Source organism: Lates calcarifer, linkage group LG16_LG22 (genome assembly GCF_001640805.2).
Source record: "Lates calcarifer isolate ASB-BC8 linkage group LG16_LG22, TLL_Latcal_v3, whole genome shotgun sequence".
Classification (NCBI taxonomy): domain Eukaryota; kingdom Metazoa; phylum Chordata; class Actinopteri; family Centropomidae; genus Lates; species Lates calcarifer.
The window spans coordinates 20,161,293-20,180,779 of NC_066848.1; the positions used below are offsets into that span (position 1 = coordinate 20,161,293).

The following is a 19,487-nucleotide window of genomic DNA, read 5'->3' on the forward strand; positions in this document are numbered from 1 at the left end:
AACCAAGGTGCTTTAGTGTAAGTCTACTTCTGAATTGTGTTTTGTTGCTTTTCTTTAATTGGAATAAGCATTACTGGGCCTATTAACAGCCTTGTGCATTAAATATACATTTTATAATGGCAATGCTTTTTTTTCATACACTGTTAATGAGAGATTAATGATAAATACAATAACACTCACCCCTAATAATACATTTTTGAATAGATTGTGTGCCACCATCACCCAAACACACACACACACACACACACACAACACACACACACACAACACACACACACACACACACACACAGCTTTCTGTCTCCTACCAGTTTAATCTGTGTCAGTATTGAACAGAATGGTGGCAATCATCTCAGCCAAACTGAAGAAGCTCTGGCACACTCCCAGTTAATCACACACACACACACACACACACACACACACACACACACACACACACTTTTTGATAGCTGGATGGACTCTCAGCTGAGCAACAAAGATGAAGTGAAACAACTTGAGATCAAATACGTGATCTGGAAAAGAGTTTTTATTTTTCATTATGATCATGTGTTGTGATGTACAGTACAGTACAAACAGTGAATGTGCATGTTTACAATAGCCTGTAATCTCATCACAGTATTGTTCCTGCCATGGTTTCACAGTCAGAGTGATTCTGTGAGTGTTTCCAGAGTGAGTTCAGGTAGCTGCCAGTATAAGAAGGATTTAGCCGTTATGTGTTTTAATCAGGTCAGTGAAAGACATCTGAGACTATAGCTGTGAATTGATGCTGCACTCATTGGGCTATTTTGACAAAAACTCAAAGCCAGGAGGTAAATAAATCAGATTAACTCTGGTTTAGCTGAATACAAAACTGCATCTGCTTAAAGCAAACACGAACCAACTTGGTTGAATGATATATGAGGTTTCCAAAGTAGTATTTATAAAGTGTTTAATTCTATATAATTGTTGAACCTTTTTTTGTTTTCCCTTTTTTGAGGTGTTTCAGCCTATTACCATTTTCTGTCTCCATCAACTGACAAAAGTTGGTTCAGAAATCTCTATTCTCTCATTATTGACTCATACAAATTCATTATTAAACATTCAGGTGAAATTTCTGAGAAGAAAAAATGAAACACAACAAAACAAAAACATTAGAGCGATTTCTTGCTTTGTCGTCTGTGTGGATGAACAGTGTGTTTGTCAGGTTTTGAAGCCTGGCCACACAGTCAGACTTAAGGTGAACCCAAATTCAGCTGCTTGTGGAGTATTAGGAGGAATAGTTTGACATTTTGGGAAATACACTTATTCGCTACTGTTAGTATGAAGCTACAGCCAGCAAGAAGACTGAAAACAAGGGGAAGCAGCTAGCCAGGCTGTGCCCAGCAGTAACAAAATCCATCTACCAGCACCATTAACATTCAATAATTATTTGTTTCATCCTTACAGAAACCAAGTATAAAAACGATCATTTGCTGTTTTATGGTTGGCTGTGTACCTGACTATTGCTTGGCTGGGAACTGTAATTAACAGGAGATTGGCATTGACCTCCCAAAATGTCAAACTAGTCCTTTAGTAGTTTCTATTCCAGAGCTTATACAACAACAAAAGATCACTGACTGGAGTTAAAAAGACTAGAAACCATGATGTACTTTTTCCCTTCTTGTTCCCCTTTTCTTCCATTTTTCCTTGAACCTTTCACATTGGGACTTTTTGCCCTGAACTAGGTCTTGCAGGCAGTGTTTCCTGTCAGTTTCTGTGCCGCCTCCAACAACCTCTTCTACCAGTTTGGGTTAATGTGGTTAAGGGTTCATGCCATGGTTGGGATTATAGTCCAAAATTATGATGGACCTGTCAAATGCTTGACTGAGGGGCTGAAAAGTCCCCCACACTCCTCTTTTCTACATACGCTCCCTCCCCCTTTTCCTTAATTTTATTCCTTCTTCTTCCCTTACTTCTTTGCCTCCTGACAGTACAGTTGGTAGTTGAGTTTGGCTCCCAGCCTGGTTCCTGCCAGGTGTTTGTTGAAGACCTCATCCATTTCCTCGCTCTGTTCAGGTGTAAAATGGTTCTTCCAGTCCCCGACCTCACCTGCCCAAGGACAAAAATATTACACAGTTAACCTGATGTTCATCTGTCAATCATCAGTCATCCTATTTGATCTTGAGGCTGTTTCATCTTGCCATTTTGCAAGACTGATTTTTTTCTGCTGTATCCATTTTAAAGGCAAACATTTCAGGAAATATGCTTATTTACCTTTTTTTTGAGATGAGAATTCCAGCATGTAAATCCTCCTAAAACTGCTAAATCAGGTTCAGAAGTGCTGGCAGGGATTAATAAAATTTCACTATCAATTAACTAGATGACTTTTTCCTCAATTAGCTGCGAAATGGCAGAAAGATGACAGCAGCACTCTCACAGAACATGTGAGAGTTGTATCGACGGGTTAGTTTGCGTGTGTTACTGTGTGGTATTTTTACTGTTGTATATTGGATAGTGATGATGTGAAGATGATGAAGAGATCTCCGCTGACACTGTCTTGCTTGTATAAAGAAGTTTATTACCTTTGTAAAGGCTGTGAATACCCGTGTTCTGTTCTGTAAAATTACCGTTTTTTTTCAATGGAGGCTTGCAGCAACATGTATGTATATAGTAATGTTAAAATGTATATATGTTTAGTTTAGTTTGGGTTTTTGTTAAATCTGATTTCGAGACTCTCAAGCACCTTTTCTGAAGATGACGTTTCCCATATTGCCATGGGAGTTGGCGGAGCTCTCCTTCATGGCTGTGAAGGTGCTTTCCTTTGCGATCTGCTGGACCTGAGCCTCCGTCAAGCTGAAACCAAAAAACCTGGAGATCTGACGGATGCTTTCGCTGAGGTCCTGCAGGAACAATAAACAGAATCAGAGCCAGTAAAGGCAGACACTCGCGCTGAAATTCTACTGCCAATCTTTGTCATTGAGGAAGTGCACTGAAAGCCTATTTAAACACTGATGGATAATTTGGAAATTTGTCAGCAGAAACAACAAGAAAGCACATCTGAATATATCACATTATACAAGTTATTCATACCTGTTTTAGCTCTTCATAGGTGACTATCATGACATTGGGGTCATCCAGCCTCTTCTCCCAGGCCAAAGCGTGGTCAAAGTATGACCCCCAGGGAACTGCACACAACAGCAACAACAAACCAACAAACAAGATCAGCCAGTGAGCACTGAGGTGAAAAGTTGTTTGTAAAAGTAAATTATATTTGGACAGTGAGTTGAAAGTTATCAGACATCTGTTCAAAATGCAGGTTCATTGTAATGCTGTTGAAACAACTATTATATGTAAGTATGTAAGTGTAGGTACAGTTTCAGCCTTGATATCTTGACTCTTTTGACTTTTGCAGGGAAAAAAAATAACATTAACCTCAAGTGTGCTGCAAACAAACCATAAGCTCATAAACAGATGACGTGATCCAACATTATCTGTGTAAAAGGCTGCAACAGTTCTCACAGTGATTCTGATATCTGACAGATGTTTGGAAGGTTTTGTCATGGTGAACCTTTACTGTCACTGTGGGTCTAAGCTGGCAGCTTCACACACACACACACACACACACACACACACACACACACACGCTCTGCCTGAGACACTTGCTGAATACTTGAAGCTATAAAGTTAACTTCTTTACAGCTCTGTAATCTCTGGGCAGAGATGATTCCATTTTATGCTACTTTGCACTGCTGGTCCACTTCTTCTCAGTGGTATATATTGTACTTTCTACTCAACTACATGTATGTAAAGGTTGGAGTCAGTTGCTACTGTGTAAATTAAGATCTGACATTTGATTTAAAATGACAATAAGCTGGAACTGAAATCTTCAGGATTATAAATAAAAAGTTTTGAAAAGATAATATTTTAAATATGTCTGCATGTTATGATAGCCAGATCCCAGATAATAACACAGTACTACAATGATTCATTTGTCCAGCTCTACTTAAATTTTTAATGGATTTGAATGCGTCCAGCATTGCTTCAGTGACCCTGCTGAGTTGGCTGCACATACTGTTTATTAGCCCATAAACCCAGTGGAGCTCATGTCAAACTGTGAATATATGTGCATAACAAAAGGTGGCATTCTGTCATAAAGTCTCAGCCAATGATCTCCTCAGGAGGGCTGGGGCTGACCCTGCATCACTTGAGATTAGTTCGTCTTTCTCACAGGTCCTAAAACTATAGAGCCTGGTAGATGTCAGGAGGAAATTTGTATTTGTCGATAATTATTGTGCTTGATCACGCGCTCCTTCATTAGCATGAACACACATACTGTAGTTTATTTTGAGTCAGTTACACGTGCACTGCCCGGCTGCCCCAGATACTCATGAGAGCAACAAATGTGGATTAATCCACCACTGAAAATAGTCCCCAATAAAAGCACAATTTTTTCCTGTTTGGCCAGGATCATTTTCCAAGTTAACTCATTTTATCTGTGAAAACAGGTGAAAGGAAAAATAGGCAGGTGATAAAAAAATATTATTATTATTTTTAATTCAAGTGTTTGTTGTTGTAATACTCATTTGGACCACGGGAGGCTAGAGTGCACCACCACCATAGTCTAAACTGGGGCTTCTTGTGGATGAAATGAGTATTACAACAACAAATGTCTCACTTGCCTTTTAAGGAGATTACTGAGACTGTTAAATATTATTATGTTAAATATTATTATTATTATTCATTCATACTATGAATCAGTTTTTTTCATTCAAGCAACTCAAACAAGTTCAAAATGTAAAGAAGTCTTTCAAAAAAAGAAAAAGAAAACTTTCCATTAAATATCACTTAAAGTTTTTGAGAAATGTTCCTAAGAAACAGCACAAACGGGCATGTCTTTCAAGCATATGCCTCACCATCAAGTATGACCCAGTTAATAATAAACAGACAGTGCTCATTTAATAATAATAATAATAATAATAATAATAATAATAATAATAATAATAATAATAATGTGCATTAAATGCCGTTTCTTTGGCTGGTTTGCTCACCATCTCCACTCAGGAAGTTTGAGTAGAAGGTTTCCCAGGACTGTCCAGATGGGAGGACCGGGTTGTTGTTGCAGAAATGATAGAAGGAAACCAGAGTGTCTTTAGGATTCCTGAAGACCACCAGCATCTGTACAATATATGATACAATACATAAAATACACAAATGACATTTCATTGTACTACAGTTACATTTTATGATCTACAAAGACAGGATCAGTAAGGATGGACAGGGAAAATAAATAAATTTTTAACAAATGATAAAGAAAAAGAAAAAATAAACCAACAGGAGAAAAAAACAGCAGAAACAATCAATAAAATAAGAAATAAATAAAGCAGTTTTCATGTAAATATGATTACAGGATGCTGTCGCTGGTCTGTTTTTCTTCCTTTGCAGTCCAGAAGCTACAAATTAGATTTGAAATCCAAATATATTCAGAAGTGATTTCATTACAAGGATACATAATGAAGAATAATGTTTTGTTTTTTTCTTTTTGCTTTATCTATTGTCCCTCCCTATTTTTTCCTTCTCTGCTGATTTAATCTCAACCAATCATATCAATGACATTAAGGCATAAAGCTTTGATTAAGCTCTGTGACCTCTTGACCTCCTTTCATGTTGTCTAGTTTTACAGTTAATGACATGAGGAGAAACTGTCTGTTCTCTGAGGTGAAAGCCTGTCTGTGGAAGTCTGGAAATTCACCTTGGTTTTCTTTGTATAGAAGGAAGCAGGGATGTTGTCGGGGTGCATGTGAGTCCCCAGGAACCTCGGAGAGGGATTCTGATCCATGACCTGAGAGGAAAATATTCAACATTAGCTGCTTCAGTTATTTTTGTTGCCAGATTTTAGTGTTGACTGAAAAAAAACAATTAATCTAAATAAAGGTAGAGTGAATTGTGTTACTAGAAAATGCCCCAAATCCAGCATAAACACAAAAACAGGCAAGAACCGCCTCAAAATCAGGAGAAATAGTGGCTGTATACTGATACTGTAGCTGCACTGTTTTTACACTTTGATTCATGTACTGACTAAACAAATGACATATAACGTGTTACTTACTGAGCTTAGAGGTGCTTATGTTAGTCTTTGCTCAACACATAATAAATTAGACCACAGCAAACTGTTTACACACACATGAACACACCCGTTTCTGATTCAACTGTTGGAACAGACCCAGCAGGTTTCTAAGAGCCCTTTCAAACAAAAAATTTAAGTTTAAATCCTTTATTTAAACAGGATGTAAAAATATATATGTTATGATCTGTCTCTTGATTAATGCCACCAACGCATCCTGAGGTCAGATTCAGATGAGTATCTTATCTGCGTCCGATCTCACTGACAAACCACAACAACACTGAACTCTGTCTGACTTTTGAGCATCAACAGAGCTACATCTAAAACCTGAAGTACTGTAAACTTGTTTAGAGCTGTTTAAACCAGACACAAACAAGTGTAGACTGATTTTTGTTTGTTTGTTTGTTTGCTTGTTTTGTGTGTGCGTTAATTTTAAATAGCAGATTTGTTTCTTTTGTTGCTGCCTCAATTTGAATGTTTGACAAAATCTGTCCAGGGTGTACCCCACCTCTCGCACAGCAACAGCTCCAGCCCCCCCCCACCCTCACCCTTAAGTATAAGTGTGTAGGTGATGGTGGTTCTAACTGAAACTGGTTGAAACCAGAGTCATTTAATTATTTTTTGCCTTTACTTTTTAGTACAGTGAGAGAGACAGTAACAGGGAGAGAGCAGGGGAATGGCATCCAGTAAAGGTCTTGCTGGATTGGGAGTTGAACCGGGGTCCGCCTGCTCAGACAATTAGGGCCCACACGCCCTAACCATTCAGCTATGAGGGCGTCCCAGTCATTTAGCTATTTTTAAAAATTCCTTTAAAACACCAGCTTTGATTTGAATATTTCAAACAACTGGTTTGAAACCAGTTTAGCCTGTCGGAAACTGGTGTTTTCAAACCTTCTTAAAACCCAGCGGTACCTTTATTTGCAGAGCACATTTCAACAACCAGGCAATTCAAAGTGCTTTACATAAGATGAACTGGTTTTTACTGAATGAAAATAGTTCTGGGGACAATGAATACCCACAGCTAATGTTAGCACTAACTGAATGATAGAGATCTTTGACTTTTCTTAACATCAGATATTATAATGCCTGTGTCTCAAATGTAAGACAGTGTTGCCTTAAACAAAATGTTTTCTTCAAATTGCTGATCACGTTTAAATGCAAGACTTAACACCTGCAGAGAAAACTGACCTGTAGTAAGACAAAAGCACACGAATCCACAACGTCAAAAGACAGAACCAAGAATGAAACTCAAATCAAAACGGACAGAAACGGACAAACTGAGGAATCAGCCTTTTCAAACGATCACAGATGGTTAGTCTCCTGATGAAATGTGCAACTGTTTCAGGGCTGACTCTCAGAGGAGAGAAACACCTGAAATAACAACGCTGTCTTCCTCTAACAGAATATCTGGAGTTTCACTTTAGTGTCAGATCTTTACCATTTATTTCATAACATTTGCTCCTCAGAAACAACCCACAGGCTAATCATGCCAGTCAGCGCGCTCTCTCATGTCCTGATCTTCTCTCAGTTTGTTCCTATAAGGTCACTGAGGAGAAACATGTCAGAAATCAGTCTCTCTCCCTCCTGGGACATTATTAGTTTCTCAGGGTGAAGTGTGGAATAAAATATCTGCACAGCTACTCCACAGAAGACTGGCTTTTAAAATCACAGACGATGAATGTGCACCACAGTGTATGTGTCATCACACATGTTGTGAGCATTTAACCAGCACTATGTAAAGTGGATTAGCTGCAGAAGACCTTTCACTTTTTGGGTCTTTACAATCCTGCAGATGCAGATGTAAGAATGTAATTTGTTTTGTGCTCTTTTGTGTGTATTTTTGTGTTGAGCTTTGTGTATTTCTATAAAGGTCCTTTAAGGCCTTGCAAACTAGTTTATGTTCTAAACGTTGTGGTATGTGACATTGGTCCTTGCCAAACACGTATCCCTATGAAAATAAACCTCTTAAAAAAAGAAAGACTTCCAAAGTCATGTTGAAATATTTTTTTTTCGTCCTCAAAGAAAAAAAGGTTTCAATCTCAGCTTCAATCCATAACACTAACATCTGTCTTTGTGTTGCTTTCCACAGCCACATAAAGACAAATACAAAATCAGCCTACTACCACCTTAAAAACATAGTAAGAATCAAAGGAAAAACCTTATTTGTGTGTTTATTTTCAGCAGGGAACACTTGTAATGGTGTCTTTTGAGGTGAGTGTCAGAGTCGTCACTAACACTGAGAAAGTGCAGCACATCACTCCAGGCCCTTAAAACACTGCGCTAAAGCACAAAGCATCCAGACCCCTCGGGTCATCTGGGACAGGTTTACTCAGCATTTGAGTGTTCCCACAATCAAAACCAAATGAGGTGAAGCAGCTTTCAGTTTCTGCTCCCCACCTGTGGAGCAAGCTTCCTGAATACCTGACTGTCAGCTCATTTAAATCAGAACTTAAAGGTAAGCTAACGTGAAAAGGCAGCGTTTACACTAAATGGAATCCATTTGCCATTTAACATTTTTGCCGCGACTTTCCAATAAATTACATATGTAACCTCTTTCTTTTGTTTCTGCTTTTATTATCTTTGAAATGCAATTTTAATGTCTTCTTATTTTCTGTGTATTTCTATGCCTCTGTAAGGCACCAACTGCCTTGTGTCTGATTTGGGCTATGTAAACAAACTTGCCTGACCTTGCCTTGCCTAAAGCAGGGTGTGGATGAGAGATATGATTATCAAGCTGCTGCTGATTTATTGTCCAGTAACCAGGTGCATGTGAGCATTTTATCAGATGACCTGCGAGACCTGGTTTCTCTGAGTAACCCAGTTCTGAGCCATGTCATTAGTATTCAGAGAGGAATAAGAGCAGCGGGAACGGCAGCAGAGAGCTGCCGCGTGAAAGGCTGCAGGCGACAGGCTCTACCAGCACACCTCCAACACTTCATCAATCAGTGTATTGTGCAGTGGAAAACCATTTAAAGAGTGGCACAAAAGCGTCATGCCTCTACAGTGCCTTTTTTCATTTGGGTCGGGGAGAAAGTAAACAAAAATTTACTGGAAAGAACAAAAGTACTGGGGATTAAAGAGCATTTTTTTAATGTGAGCTAACAATGTCCACATAAAAGGACAACCAATTATAATGAGTGAGCTGGTTTTAGTGTAACAGTCATTTAATATAGACTGTTATGAAGTTTATGCTGTTACGGTCCTTACTTACAGCTCTGTGTTAGACAACATTAGATAGTGGTGACTCAGAAGAAGTCACCTGCTCACACAAACACAAACAGACTTTATCTCTGTCTCACCTACACACTACCTACGCAACACATCCAGTCAGTACCTTTATGACATCTGGTCCAAAAAACTCGATCAGCGGCGGCATCCTGGATTCAGTTTTCACCCCTGTGGCTTCTGCAATGATCTTCCTCATCACCCCCACCATCCAGTTAAAACCTGCACCACACACACACACAACACACACACACACACACATTATGTTGTGGAGACAAGCGTTCTTGAGTTACACTCCATCTTAAATTCTGGCCAAGACAGCTGAACATGAACCTGAATTACAGAGAAATGTCAATAAAATGATGGTGCAAAACATGTTTTTCTTGTATAGTCAAGAGAGTAAGTGTTTGGTTTTAATATGTCACTCACAGTAACAGTAGAGCAAATACAACATGTACAGAATATGTGATCTTTCATGGAAACTATCCCAGAATTTAAGGGGTTCAGCAGTTTTAAAGTTAAGAGTGTTTGTGGCGAGTGATGTTTCCTTTTGATAAGAGAGGTATGTCATGCAGTAAGTCAGTGATGACGACTGATGAGACGTAACAGTATGAGAAAAATAATGGACCGGGTGGAGGTCTTGAGTCTCTTATTGTTTTTCACTTTTTATGGCAGAAAATTAAAATTGTTTGAATATGTTCAGTTGATAAAATGCAGCTTTACAGCAAATGAGCTCAATATACACTATATTTTTTTTTTTTTTTTTTTTTTTTTTTTTTTTTGCTTAGGTGCAGAGTCTTTGGTCCCTGGTAAAGTCCTTACTGGGAGTAAAGACTCATGATTAAAGTAATTTGAGGCAGCAAATTAATTAACACACATATTTGTTAAGTTTTTCTCCATGGCACTATCCAGGGTCCATACTGATTTTACAATTAGACAAGCTAGGGAACTGAGACTGCACCTGATGGCTATACTGAACATTAATATGAAATTATATAAAGGTATAATACATATTAAACTATGTTCCTATCCAGTCTTATACAGTATACTGTATGTATGCTTACAAAACACCCTCAACATGATTCTTTACAACTGTCAGTAAACCCTGTCTCAGAGACATGTAGTCTATCTTAAAACCTGGATGAACACAACCAGGATGATCATGCTTCTTTTTATTACTTGTGTAGACTGACACTTAAAAGCTAAGGACATTCAATAAAACAATATTATTTCTGTGCAATCCAACTGGAGCTCCCTTGAAAGTAAACCTGGCTACCTCCTGGAGTGACTGAGAACTGTTCTGTTCTTCTAAAAACAGCATCAGGGAAGAGAAACTCAGATCAGCTAGAGCCATGTAGTGCAGTGACGCACAGGAACTAGTGAAGGGAAAAAAATATTACAGAGCAGTAACAGCAGCAGACTGAAAATATGAGAGTGTTGCGGTGAAGGTCGGGTTAATTCTCCTCTATCGTCCTCATAAATCACCAAGATGTCAGAAAGCCATTATCTGTGGCAGTCTGCTGTGTAAGGTAGATTTCACAGCCTGTAAAGTCAAAGCAGGACATACAGTCATTTAAAAAGAGGCCTCCCATTAGTAAGACAGAAGGAAGGCATGTGTAGTCTCACACCCATAGATAAATATCTCTGTTATCCCAGTGTGGGCCCTGATCCAAATGGGCCCCTACATATGCATGGAGATGTGGGATGGGTGTGTATAATCTAGCATTCCTCCAAAGGTGATTAACTCATCTGTCTTTGTGTTGTTTCTCCACCAGCAAGCTGGCGTGCAAAAGCCTTTTCAAAAGTAAACACTTCCCTGGAAAAAAAAGAAAAAAAAACTTGTCACATTCCTCAAACGCACCGCGGCGACAAGCAGGAATGTCACGCTTTTCTTCCTGTAAAAGCTCACTGTGGACACTTTGTGAGAGTAAAGGTGGCGAGCTTTCGTGTATCAATAAATCATCATCACATTCATTCATGTATTAGTGCAAATTTATGCACTGTGGTACCCAGAATGCCTGCAGAGTGATGTCAGTTAAGTGGTCTCTGAGGCTTCACAGGGAGAAGGTCAAAGCGCTCGTATGTTACTGCTCAGGAGTCGGCTTTGAAAAGTAATCTTGGATTTAAAAAAAAACTATTCATTACTGTATGTCTGGCGATTTCCCACTTCCAGTGCCAACATTTAATTTAGGAAAACATCAAATTCATAAGACTTTGCAAGAGTATTTCACAAAAAGATGGTATGAATGTCTAAAAGAAAACATAACTTTGTGTAGCTGGAATATGTTACCCCCTTGTTAATCATTTTGTGATCCCTTGTCAGGGTCCCAACCCTTAGGTTTTAGATTCACTGACCATTATACAACTTTTGTCAACACTTTTGCTACATTTAAAAGTATAGTAAGTGACCCTGCAGCTGACTCTGAAATCGTGGATGTCTGAGTGTCCTTGAATGCACCAACAAGGAGGAGTTTTCAAACTGGTCCTCGCTCACGGGCTCATTACCACAAAACAAAAACTTCACCGTGACAGTAAATTAAAGGTAACATAACACTGACTCTGCAGAAAGTCTCTTTGTAAAACCAGCTGCTGCCTGGAAAAGAAGGAAGGAAATCAATCTGATCACCCGTGGATGAGCTGCGAAATAATCAGTTACATTTTGTTGCCTCCGCCAATCTCCTGTCCACCCCCCCACCCCCCATTTTGTGCAGATGTTTGTGGGGATTGCTGATTGTGGTATGCGCAACAGCTCATCAAGCCAAGTGGGAATTAGGAGGAAACAAAAAGGAAGTTAGTCAAGAAAAAAAAGGGGCTCTGTGGATTTTCTTCCCCACAACAGCAGCGTGTTCAGTGTAACATAAGAAATACGAGATGCTTCGTTCTGCACATTTCATCACTTCATGGTTTATTTTCTTCATGTAAAAAACAGGAAATACATTTGTTAACTCTGGATACAGAGTTATTTGTTAGACATCGGGTAACTTAAGTCCACATTCATGTATTTGTCCTGCACATATCCTGTATTAGTGTATGTGCACTGAACCAAAAGTTGTAAGGTGGTCAGAACCTGAGAAAGGTCAAAGTAATATTTTATTAAAGAGATGATTTAAGATATGCTAATAATATAATATGATATGCTGATTTAAAGTGAAAAAAGCTATGGCAACAAATGACAGTGTATCCATCCGCCCTCGGCTTCAATGCAGCATATCTAGCTAAAGTGTAGTCAGAAAACTTCCCTGTGACAGCAGGGAAGCTACTTTAGGAAGCTGCACTGATTTCCAGCACCCAAATGTCAAACTTTTATTTTTTACATGTTTGTGTAAGCAAAAACCACAGGACACGTTGGTGTCAGAGGTGTTGGTAGGTGTATTTCTTATTTCTCATGCTAGCTACCCCTGCTTTTAGTCCTTATGCTAAGCTAGGCTAACCGTGTCCTAACTTTTATTGAACAGACACTGATATCAACATCTCTCTCTCAGAAAAAACCCCAACAAATTTCCAAAATGTTTGAACTATACCTTTAAAAGCACATATTTTAGTTTAATTAGTTTAATTATTTCTGTGCATCTTTAAGTTAATTCAAAAAAATCACTTCTTGTGAAGCAAATACTTCACTGATTCTCTTTACAAACTTCCCCCTGTTATTCAGCTCTCTTTTCTTTGCAGCCTGTAAAGGTGGTATGTTGCATGTATGTCAATGTTAAATCTTTACTGTCCAGCCAAGTTGCAAATTTCAGTTAAACATTTCCATCGGCAGACTGACTTATCACATGTCACATGTCACTAACTGAGGTGGTTGGACAACTTAACATTCAATTTTGATACTGATCTTTACCACTTGAATCGGAAGAACTGCTTAGGTTTTATTTGAATGGGGCCCATCCATGTTGCCTGGCAAGAAAAAGTTGCATCATGCTCAACTTTTGCTGTGTCATCTGGCAAGGTGATGCATCTGCCAGTCAAATGCATGCAATCGCACATTCCTGGTAGATTACTTTGTCACGGGGAGCGCTGTTTCCACAACTTACCTTGCAACTGTCTGACAAACATTGCCAACGTGATAACTTTTCAGAGCTGTAAAATCCTCTCTGTGAGTAGTGTAAACTGCTGTACAGTGTTTTGGTGCAAGATAAGCCTTTAAATGCATTAATCTGTAACTCCAACTGTCACCTCATTAGGCTGTACAGCTCTTATCAACAAATATTGGATAGACTTTACTCAGCAGATACTCAATATTAAAACACTGATCAGAATCAGGAGCAAAAAAAAAAAAAAAAAAAAAAAGGTCCTGATGCTTGGCCATTGCCTGCACCTGGTTAAGAATGTTCAATAAAACCAATCCATGTGCCTATAAAAGTAAAACATCTATTTAAAAAACCACACATAAAACTTTGTTACCCATTTAATCCAGTGTAATTTCATCTGGTGGTCCTTATTCTCTGGCTCAACAGGCTTCTGTTCATCAGTACATTTTGTAATTGGATCACCATTACTCACCACATTTGGGATATGCCACCAGCATGATGTCATCCTCTCTGGCCTTCACGTTCTCCAGAGCCTTTAAATGTTCCTCGGGGCACATGATGGTGGGGTACAGCACCCCGTTGTATCTGTACAATTTCTCCTCGTCACTGATCTCCTGTGCCTTCTGCATCCTGGACTGCAGGGTGGCGAGGGCGTTTGCGCTCATCCTGAATCAGTAAAGTGTGGCTGCACTGATTAGAGGAGAAACTTCCCTTTCACAGCAAGTCAAAGACAGTTATTCAAGAGTCACTTCAACTTAAAACCACACACACAAACACACACACACACATGCAAAGGACAAAGAGTGTAGCAGGAAAATGAGAAGCTTTCTGTGCTCTCTGTGCAGCTGAGCGTCTGTCTGCTGCTGCCCTGTGAGTGAGCAGCACTGAGAAGGAGAGAAAGACAGAAGGAGTGTGTGTGTGTGTGTGTCTGTATGTATGGAGGAGGAGGTGCTTGGTGCCTCCTCCTCCATACATACACACACACACACCCTCACATATGCATTTCCCGCATGTGTGTGTGACTGTGCGCGGAGGTGTGACTGATGGGAGATGCCTGTACAATGTTCACCAGATGGGAGGTGCATGCTGACAGACTGACTGCAGACTCTCTACTTTCTCTTTCACACACAAACACACACACACGCACGCACGAGCGCGCACACACACACGCACACACACAGTTCAGTTAAGTTCAGTTCAGTTCAACTCAGTTCAACTCAGCTGCAAAAGAGTAAATTACATTCATTAAAGACCAGCCACAATCATCTTGTTCACTTTCTTCCTCTTTAACTCTGGTTTCTTTGTGTAGCTCAGGATCTTGTTGGCCTCCCTCCTCCTTTGGCCTCCCCCCCAAATTTCTATGAAGAAAAAAAAAAAAAAAACTGGAGAAATGCGAGAAGCCTCCAAAGACGAGATTTTAAAGCATGGTCCCACTTCCTCTGATGGTTGGGAGCCGTAATAGAAACCTCACAAATAACAAGAAGAACGTTAATCTTTGTTCCACAGTTTCTTCGGCATATGCTCCTGTTGTGTACGTGCGCTTTCCTACATTTCCCTGCAAAGAGCAAAGAACAAAAAAAAGATTGTTGTTTTTCCCTCTACTCTTTACTTCTTTAAATGGGTACTTCAGTGATTTACAGTTGCTTACTTGCTGTCATGGATTTGGCTTCAGTCTGCTTATTCATCCTGTCATTCATTCAGCCCAGTTGTTTGCACATTCCATGCTCTAATTTTGCTGTCATTTCACACCCTGCCACTCCCTCCTGCCTGTTTTTTCCATTAACTCTTGCTCTCTCTCAGATAGTCTCCATACCATGTGCCTTGCCTTTCCAGTACTCTGTTCTTTCAGGAACAGTTTTTATCCAACAGCTGTAACTACGCTCAGTACAGCTAAAAACATAACCTGAGGTGCAATGAGAACAGAATGTATGGTGTGTGTGTGTTTGTGCTTGTTTTTATTTTATTTACTTGAGCTGTTTCTATTTTATTCATTTTAGAATACGCTATTTTATGAATGATGCATCAACTGGCATTTTTAATTTTGATGTACATGTGACATGACAATAAAGATATTCATTCATTCTTTGCCTGTCTGTTTAGATCCTGGTTGTGTTTCTGACCTCTGATCTTGCCTGTCTTTTTTTATTTTATTTTTTTTTTGCCTTAGCCCAACCAGTTATCCTTTGCCTGCTTAAATACTCTTAACATTATATCCACTTCCTTAGTTGTGCTCCTCATGAATCATGACACTTATACACTCGTATACATTTGGAGTACCCCGAAATATCCTGAATACGTCCTTGTACATATCCTAAAAGTCCAGAGAATGGCTCCCGTAATGCAAATCGATTCCTCGACATCCTCTGCCTGGTAAACGCCCTCATATTTCAAACTCTGCACCCTCATTGTGTAACTCAAGCTCCCTGTTGTAAATGTGTACTCCCTAAACAGAAAACCTGAGAAAACCCCAGATGACACCACTGTAACAGACTTCCTCCAGAGCTGCAGAGGACCGATCTGAAACATTTGTTTGATGATCTTTTCTCTCTGGTCAAAAGTAAGACTGCCTCACATGTACATGCAATGTAGTGGTGAGAGAAAGCTGTTATGACAGATACAGGTGGGAAAAAAAATCCATCCTTGCTCATTAATAAAGTGAAAATACCAAAAGGGTGCTGCAAAAAAAAAAAGAAACTTATAGTAAATTAACAAGTTGTACGTCATTTCATTTTGCAGAGGATTTTCCTCCAAACAAAAACTGGCCTCAAATTCAAAATCTATTGAAGAAAGTTGCCTTTAAATTTTGAGTTTTCTGAACTTAGGTGCTCCCAACACTTCATTGAGGTTAGAGAAATGCCTGGTTTAATATCTACAGTCCACACTAACTAACATGTGTTTATTAACATTAAACCAAAAACTATGATTCTTGTGTTGCCGAAACCTAACCAGATCCTAATCCCTGATGTCAAAGTCCTGTACTTTGTATGCCCACAATCAAATACAGTACATAAATGCAACACTTTATTTACTTAAAAAACCCATTTATCAATTACATAACTGGGAAAACTATTTACCTATATAAAAACAAAGTTCATAACGGGACAGAGTTGCCTCAATATTAGCTCACATCCCCTCTCTGACTACAGTTACAGTGAGAGTGAACTGTTGCTGAACTGTGGCCACAGGCTGTCATCATTTGGTTATGGTACACTTCCTTACATTTCACCAGATTCTCTTGTGTCACTCAATACTGTAACCACTCAGTAGACAGACAATCAACATGTCTTCCAACAAGACTTCAATGTTTTTATTTCTTTCTTTCTACCTATAGTAGAAACATATAGAAAACCAATCACTCAGCACATATGTGATGATTGAACATGTGAATCCAAGTATGTGTTCATTTTGTTTGCAGCTGGAGTCCCAGTTCATAAAAAAGGTGCAAAGTCTGTAGATATTACTCCATAAAGAAAGGAAAACCATTTTTTATGGAGCTGGCTTTGTACAATCTGTTCCCACAAAGTTGGAGGAACACTGTTTCCTGAAATATCATTGTACTGTAGCATTAAGATTTTCCCTGCATTGAACTAAGGGGCCCATACCATGAGAAACAGACCCAGGCCAGGGGTATCCACAAACATTTGACAGTGTAGTGAGTAAATAAGCTAGCTGTGCCCTCAGGAGGTTAAACACACGCTTCTTACTAAACAAAACAGGAAATGCCCATCACCATAGATAATGATACTGCTCACTCATCTGTTGTCATACAAAATTTCAGTTTCTGCTTTTCATGGACAGAAAACACTTCTGAACACTTTCAAACGTCTCAGCACAGTGTTTCAAACCCAAATATGTCTCTAGTGAGGTGTTATTGAATCAGCGCTGGTGCAGATGTGCTGTCAGAGGGTTTTGTACTCTACTTCCACTTCACACCAACTGGTCCTGGTCCCTTACATGGTGAACCCTCTACAGAGGCAAAGTGGTTGAAGTCCAAAAGTAAAATTTAAAGATAAAGCTAGTTATCTTTTAGTTATCAATTTCCTTGAAGATATAATGATGACTTTATCCTGCTGACAGTATGAGGCTCTTTCATGTGCTTTTAATATTGGTCTGGAGACAATGAAGTTCCAAGGCAGTTGAGGCTTAAACTGTCTTTAGCTTGTTAGTCAAATGAAGTCATCATGTGCTTGTTTCTTTTGAAGTGATCTGTGTATTGCATAATACCAGTCTTATCCTTTAACTCTTGATTTTGGTTGACTTTGGCTTTATTTCATTCATTGTGTGAGGGACTGTTTCAGAATCAGCCGTCCTTTCTTTTCTTTTGTATGCAGAAAAATATTGAAACAGTTATTCCTCCCTTTGGCTTGAAACATCACTGATGCTACTACACTAAATAAGGGTATACTTCATATTTTTGCCAAAATATTTGCCAAAAATTCATTCAAAGATAAAAACATTTCTGGTGTGTTATAGAGAAGCCTAACTCCCTATTAAAGCCAAATATTTGGGAGGGATTCAGTGAATGTTCATTAACAAATGTAAAGCATTTGGATATCATTTGTGTGTAACCAGGTGTTAAAGCTGATACCCCTCCTTCAGTTGCTGGAAAAATGCATAGCCAGAACCCCGAAAAGAACTTTAGGCTTAAAAAACAAATGAATCAAGGAAGAGTTCAGCTGAGGAGTGGGAGCTCAAAGAGGAGACGTCAACTCTCTCGTGGTACTGTAAATGTCAGTACTTATTGTGTGTATTACTGCGCCGCAGTTACCTCCATCTGGAAGCAATCTTCCTGATCAAACTGGTGAAAACTGAGTGGACCAACTGAAACACCATAAGGAACAGCATGAATTCATTTCTCTCTTTACAGCCCGAACGCTGCACTTTTAAATGTTATTTTCTAGCAAATCTATGGAGTGATAGCCCCTTGACGGCGCCAGATGTTGCTGACATATTTAAACACCACACTTTCCCTCCACAAACACTGTGGATTTTGAGCAGTAATGTTTAAAATGCCTGTGTTGCTTTGGGCATTTATCTGAAGGTTCACAGATGTGGCAGGGAACAGATCAAGAGGCCGCTGAAACCTGCATGCCAGATGGAGAAAATACATTTACTGTAACACTGTAGTGTAAGAGCTTTTTTCCAGAAAAAAAAGAAATCTGTCTGTCTCTTATTGTTTTTGTAAAGGTCTGTTCATATCTCTCACTGTTTCATTTGCAAATAAGATTCCAATTTTGTTATCTTTGGTTCTTTTTTCTCTGTTTCTACTACTCTGTCCTCAGATCACTTGTTTCCCTCTTCCTCACCCTCCCTTTCCCACTTTCTCTCCTTGACCTTGCTTCACTTTCTCTCTCTCTCTCTGTCTCTCTCCCTCTCTCTATCTCTCTCTCTTTATGCATTTCATTATGGGCCTCCAGAGGCCCCACTCAGCTTTGGGGCTGGGGGGGGGGGCTCACACTGTCACTTGAGAAACTGTCCCAAACAAAAATCTCCATTCACAGTCCTACAAATGAGCAACCACATATTCCACACACACACACAGACTCAGCTTTGACGGAAATGCCCATGAACACACACACAAAATTACATCAAAGAGTTTGCTCTGTGGGGCCTTGGACATAATGCACACATTTCCACGCCTGAATTGGTCACGCTTCCTCCCCTTTCACTCATACTCTTTGATTACATGAATAATTTTTGAAACCCTGCTGACTTCGCCTGCTGACTGCCTGAACAGTCTCACTGCTCACTGCACACATCCACAGCACTGTGCGAACGTTTTAGGCACTTTACATATTTAGATTCTTCTCTATCACCAGCACCATTGGGAGGGGAGCAGCAGGATAACAAGGACAAACAAACTGCAAGAGTAATCAAAAACTACGGTCAGCAGCAACAAGGAGTCCTGCAACAGATGGTCTGACCACCACAGAGCCCTGATCTCAGCATCATGGAGTCAGCCTGGAATTACATCAGTGGGTCTCAAACTGGAGGCCCCCCTGGAGAGACATAGAGCCACTACAGTAGGGGTGTAGATCACCAGCAGAAAAAAAAAATGGAGTGAAAGCTGAATGGATACAACTTCACTAAAATTCAACTTGGATCCTTTTTATCAGTTGCTTCCGCTCTCATTGTTGATGACTGCAAAATATTGTG

General features: G+C 39.4%; 1 protein-coding gene across 1 annotated transcript; it reads right to left on the reverse strand.

Moving 5' to 3' along the window:
• Positions 1–505: 505 nt before the first annotated feature.
• sult6b1 (sulfotransferase family, cytosolic, 6b, member 1) lies at positions 506–14,317 on the reverse strand. Its single transcript, XM_018660794.2, has 7 exons — positions 13,804–14,317; positions 9,413–9,525; positions 5,707–5,796; positions 5,006–5,132; positions 3,048–3,142; positions 2,701–2,857; positions 506–2,066 (listed from the first exon to the last, which is right to left on the reverse strand). Exons 1-7 carry the CDS (start codon positions 13,994–13,996, stop codon positions 1,927–1,929), a joined length of 915 nt encoding a protein of 304 aa, XP_018516310.1. The 5' UTR covers positions 13,997–14,317; the 3' UTR covers positions 506–1,926.
• Between the last annotated feature and the right edge of the window lie 5,170 nt (positions 14,318–19,487).

Coding starts and splice junctions, on each gene's coding strand:
- sult6b1 (XM_018660794.2), bottom strand. CDS start 13,996: ATGAGCGCAAACGCCCTCGCCACCCTGCAGTCCAGGATGCAGAAGGCA. Junction 2,858..3,047: donor CCTATGAAGAGCTAAAACAG/GTATGAATAACT, acceptor TTGTTCCTGCAG/GACCTCAGCGAAAGCATCCG. Junction 2,067..2,700: donor AAACGTCATCTTCAGAAAAG/GTGCTTGAGAGT, acceptor GTCCTTGGGCAG/GTGAGGTCGGGGACTGGAAG.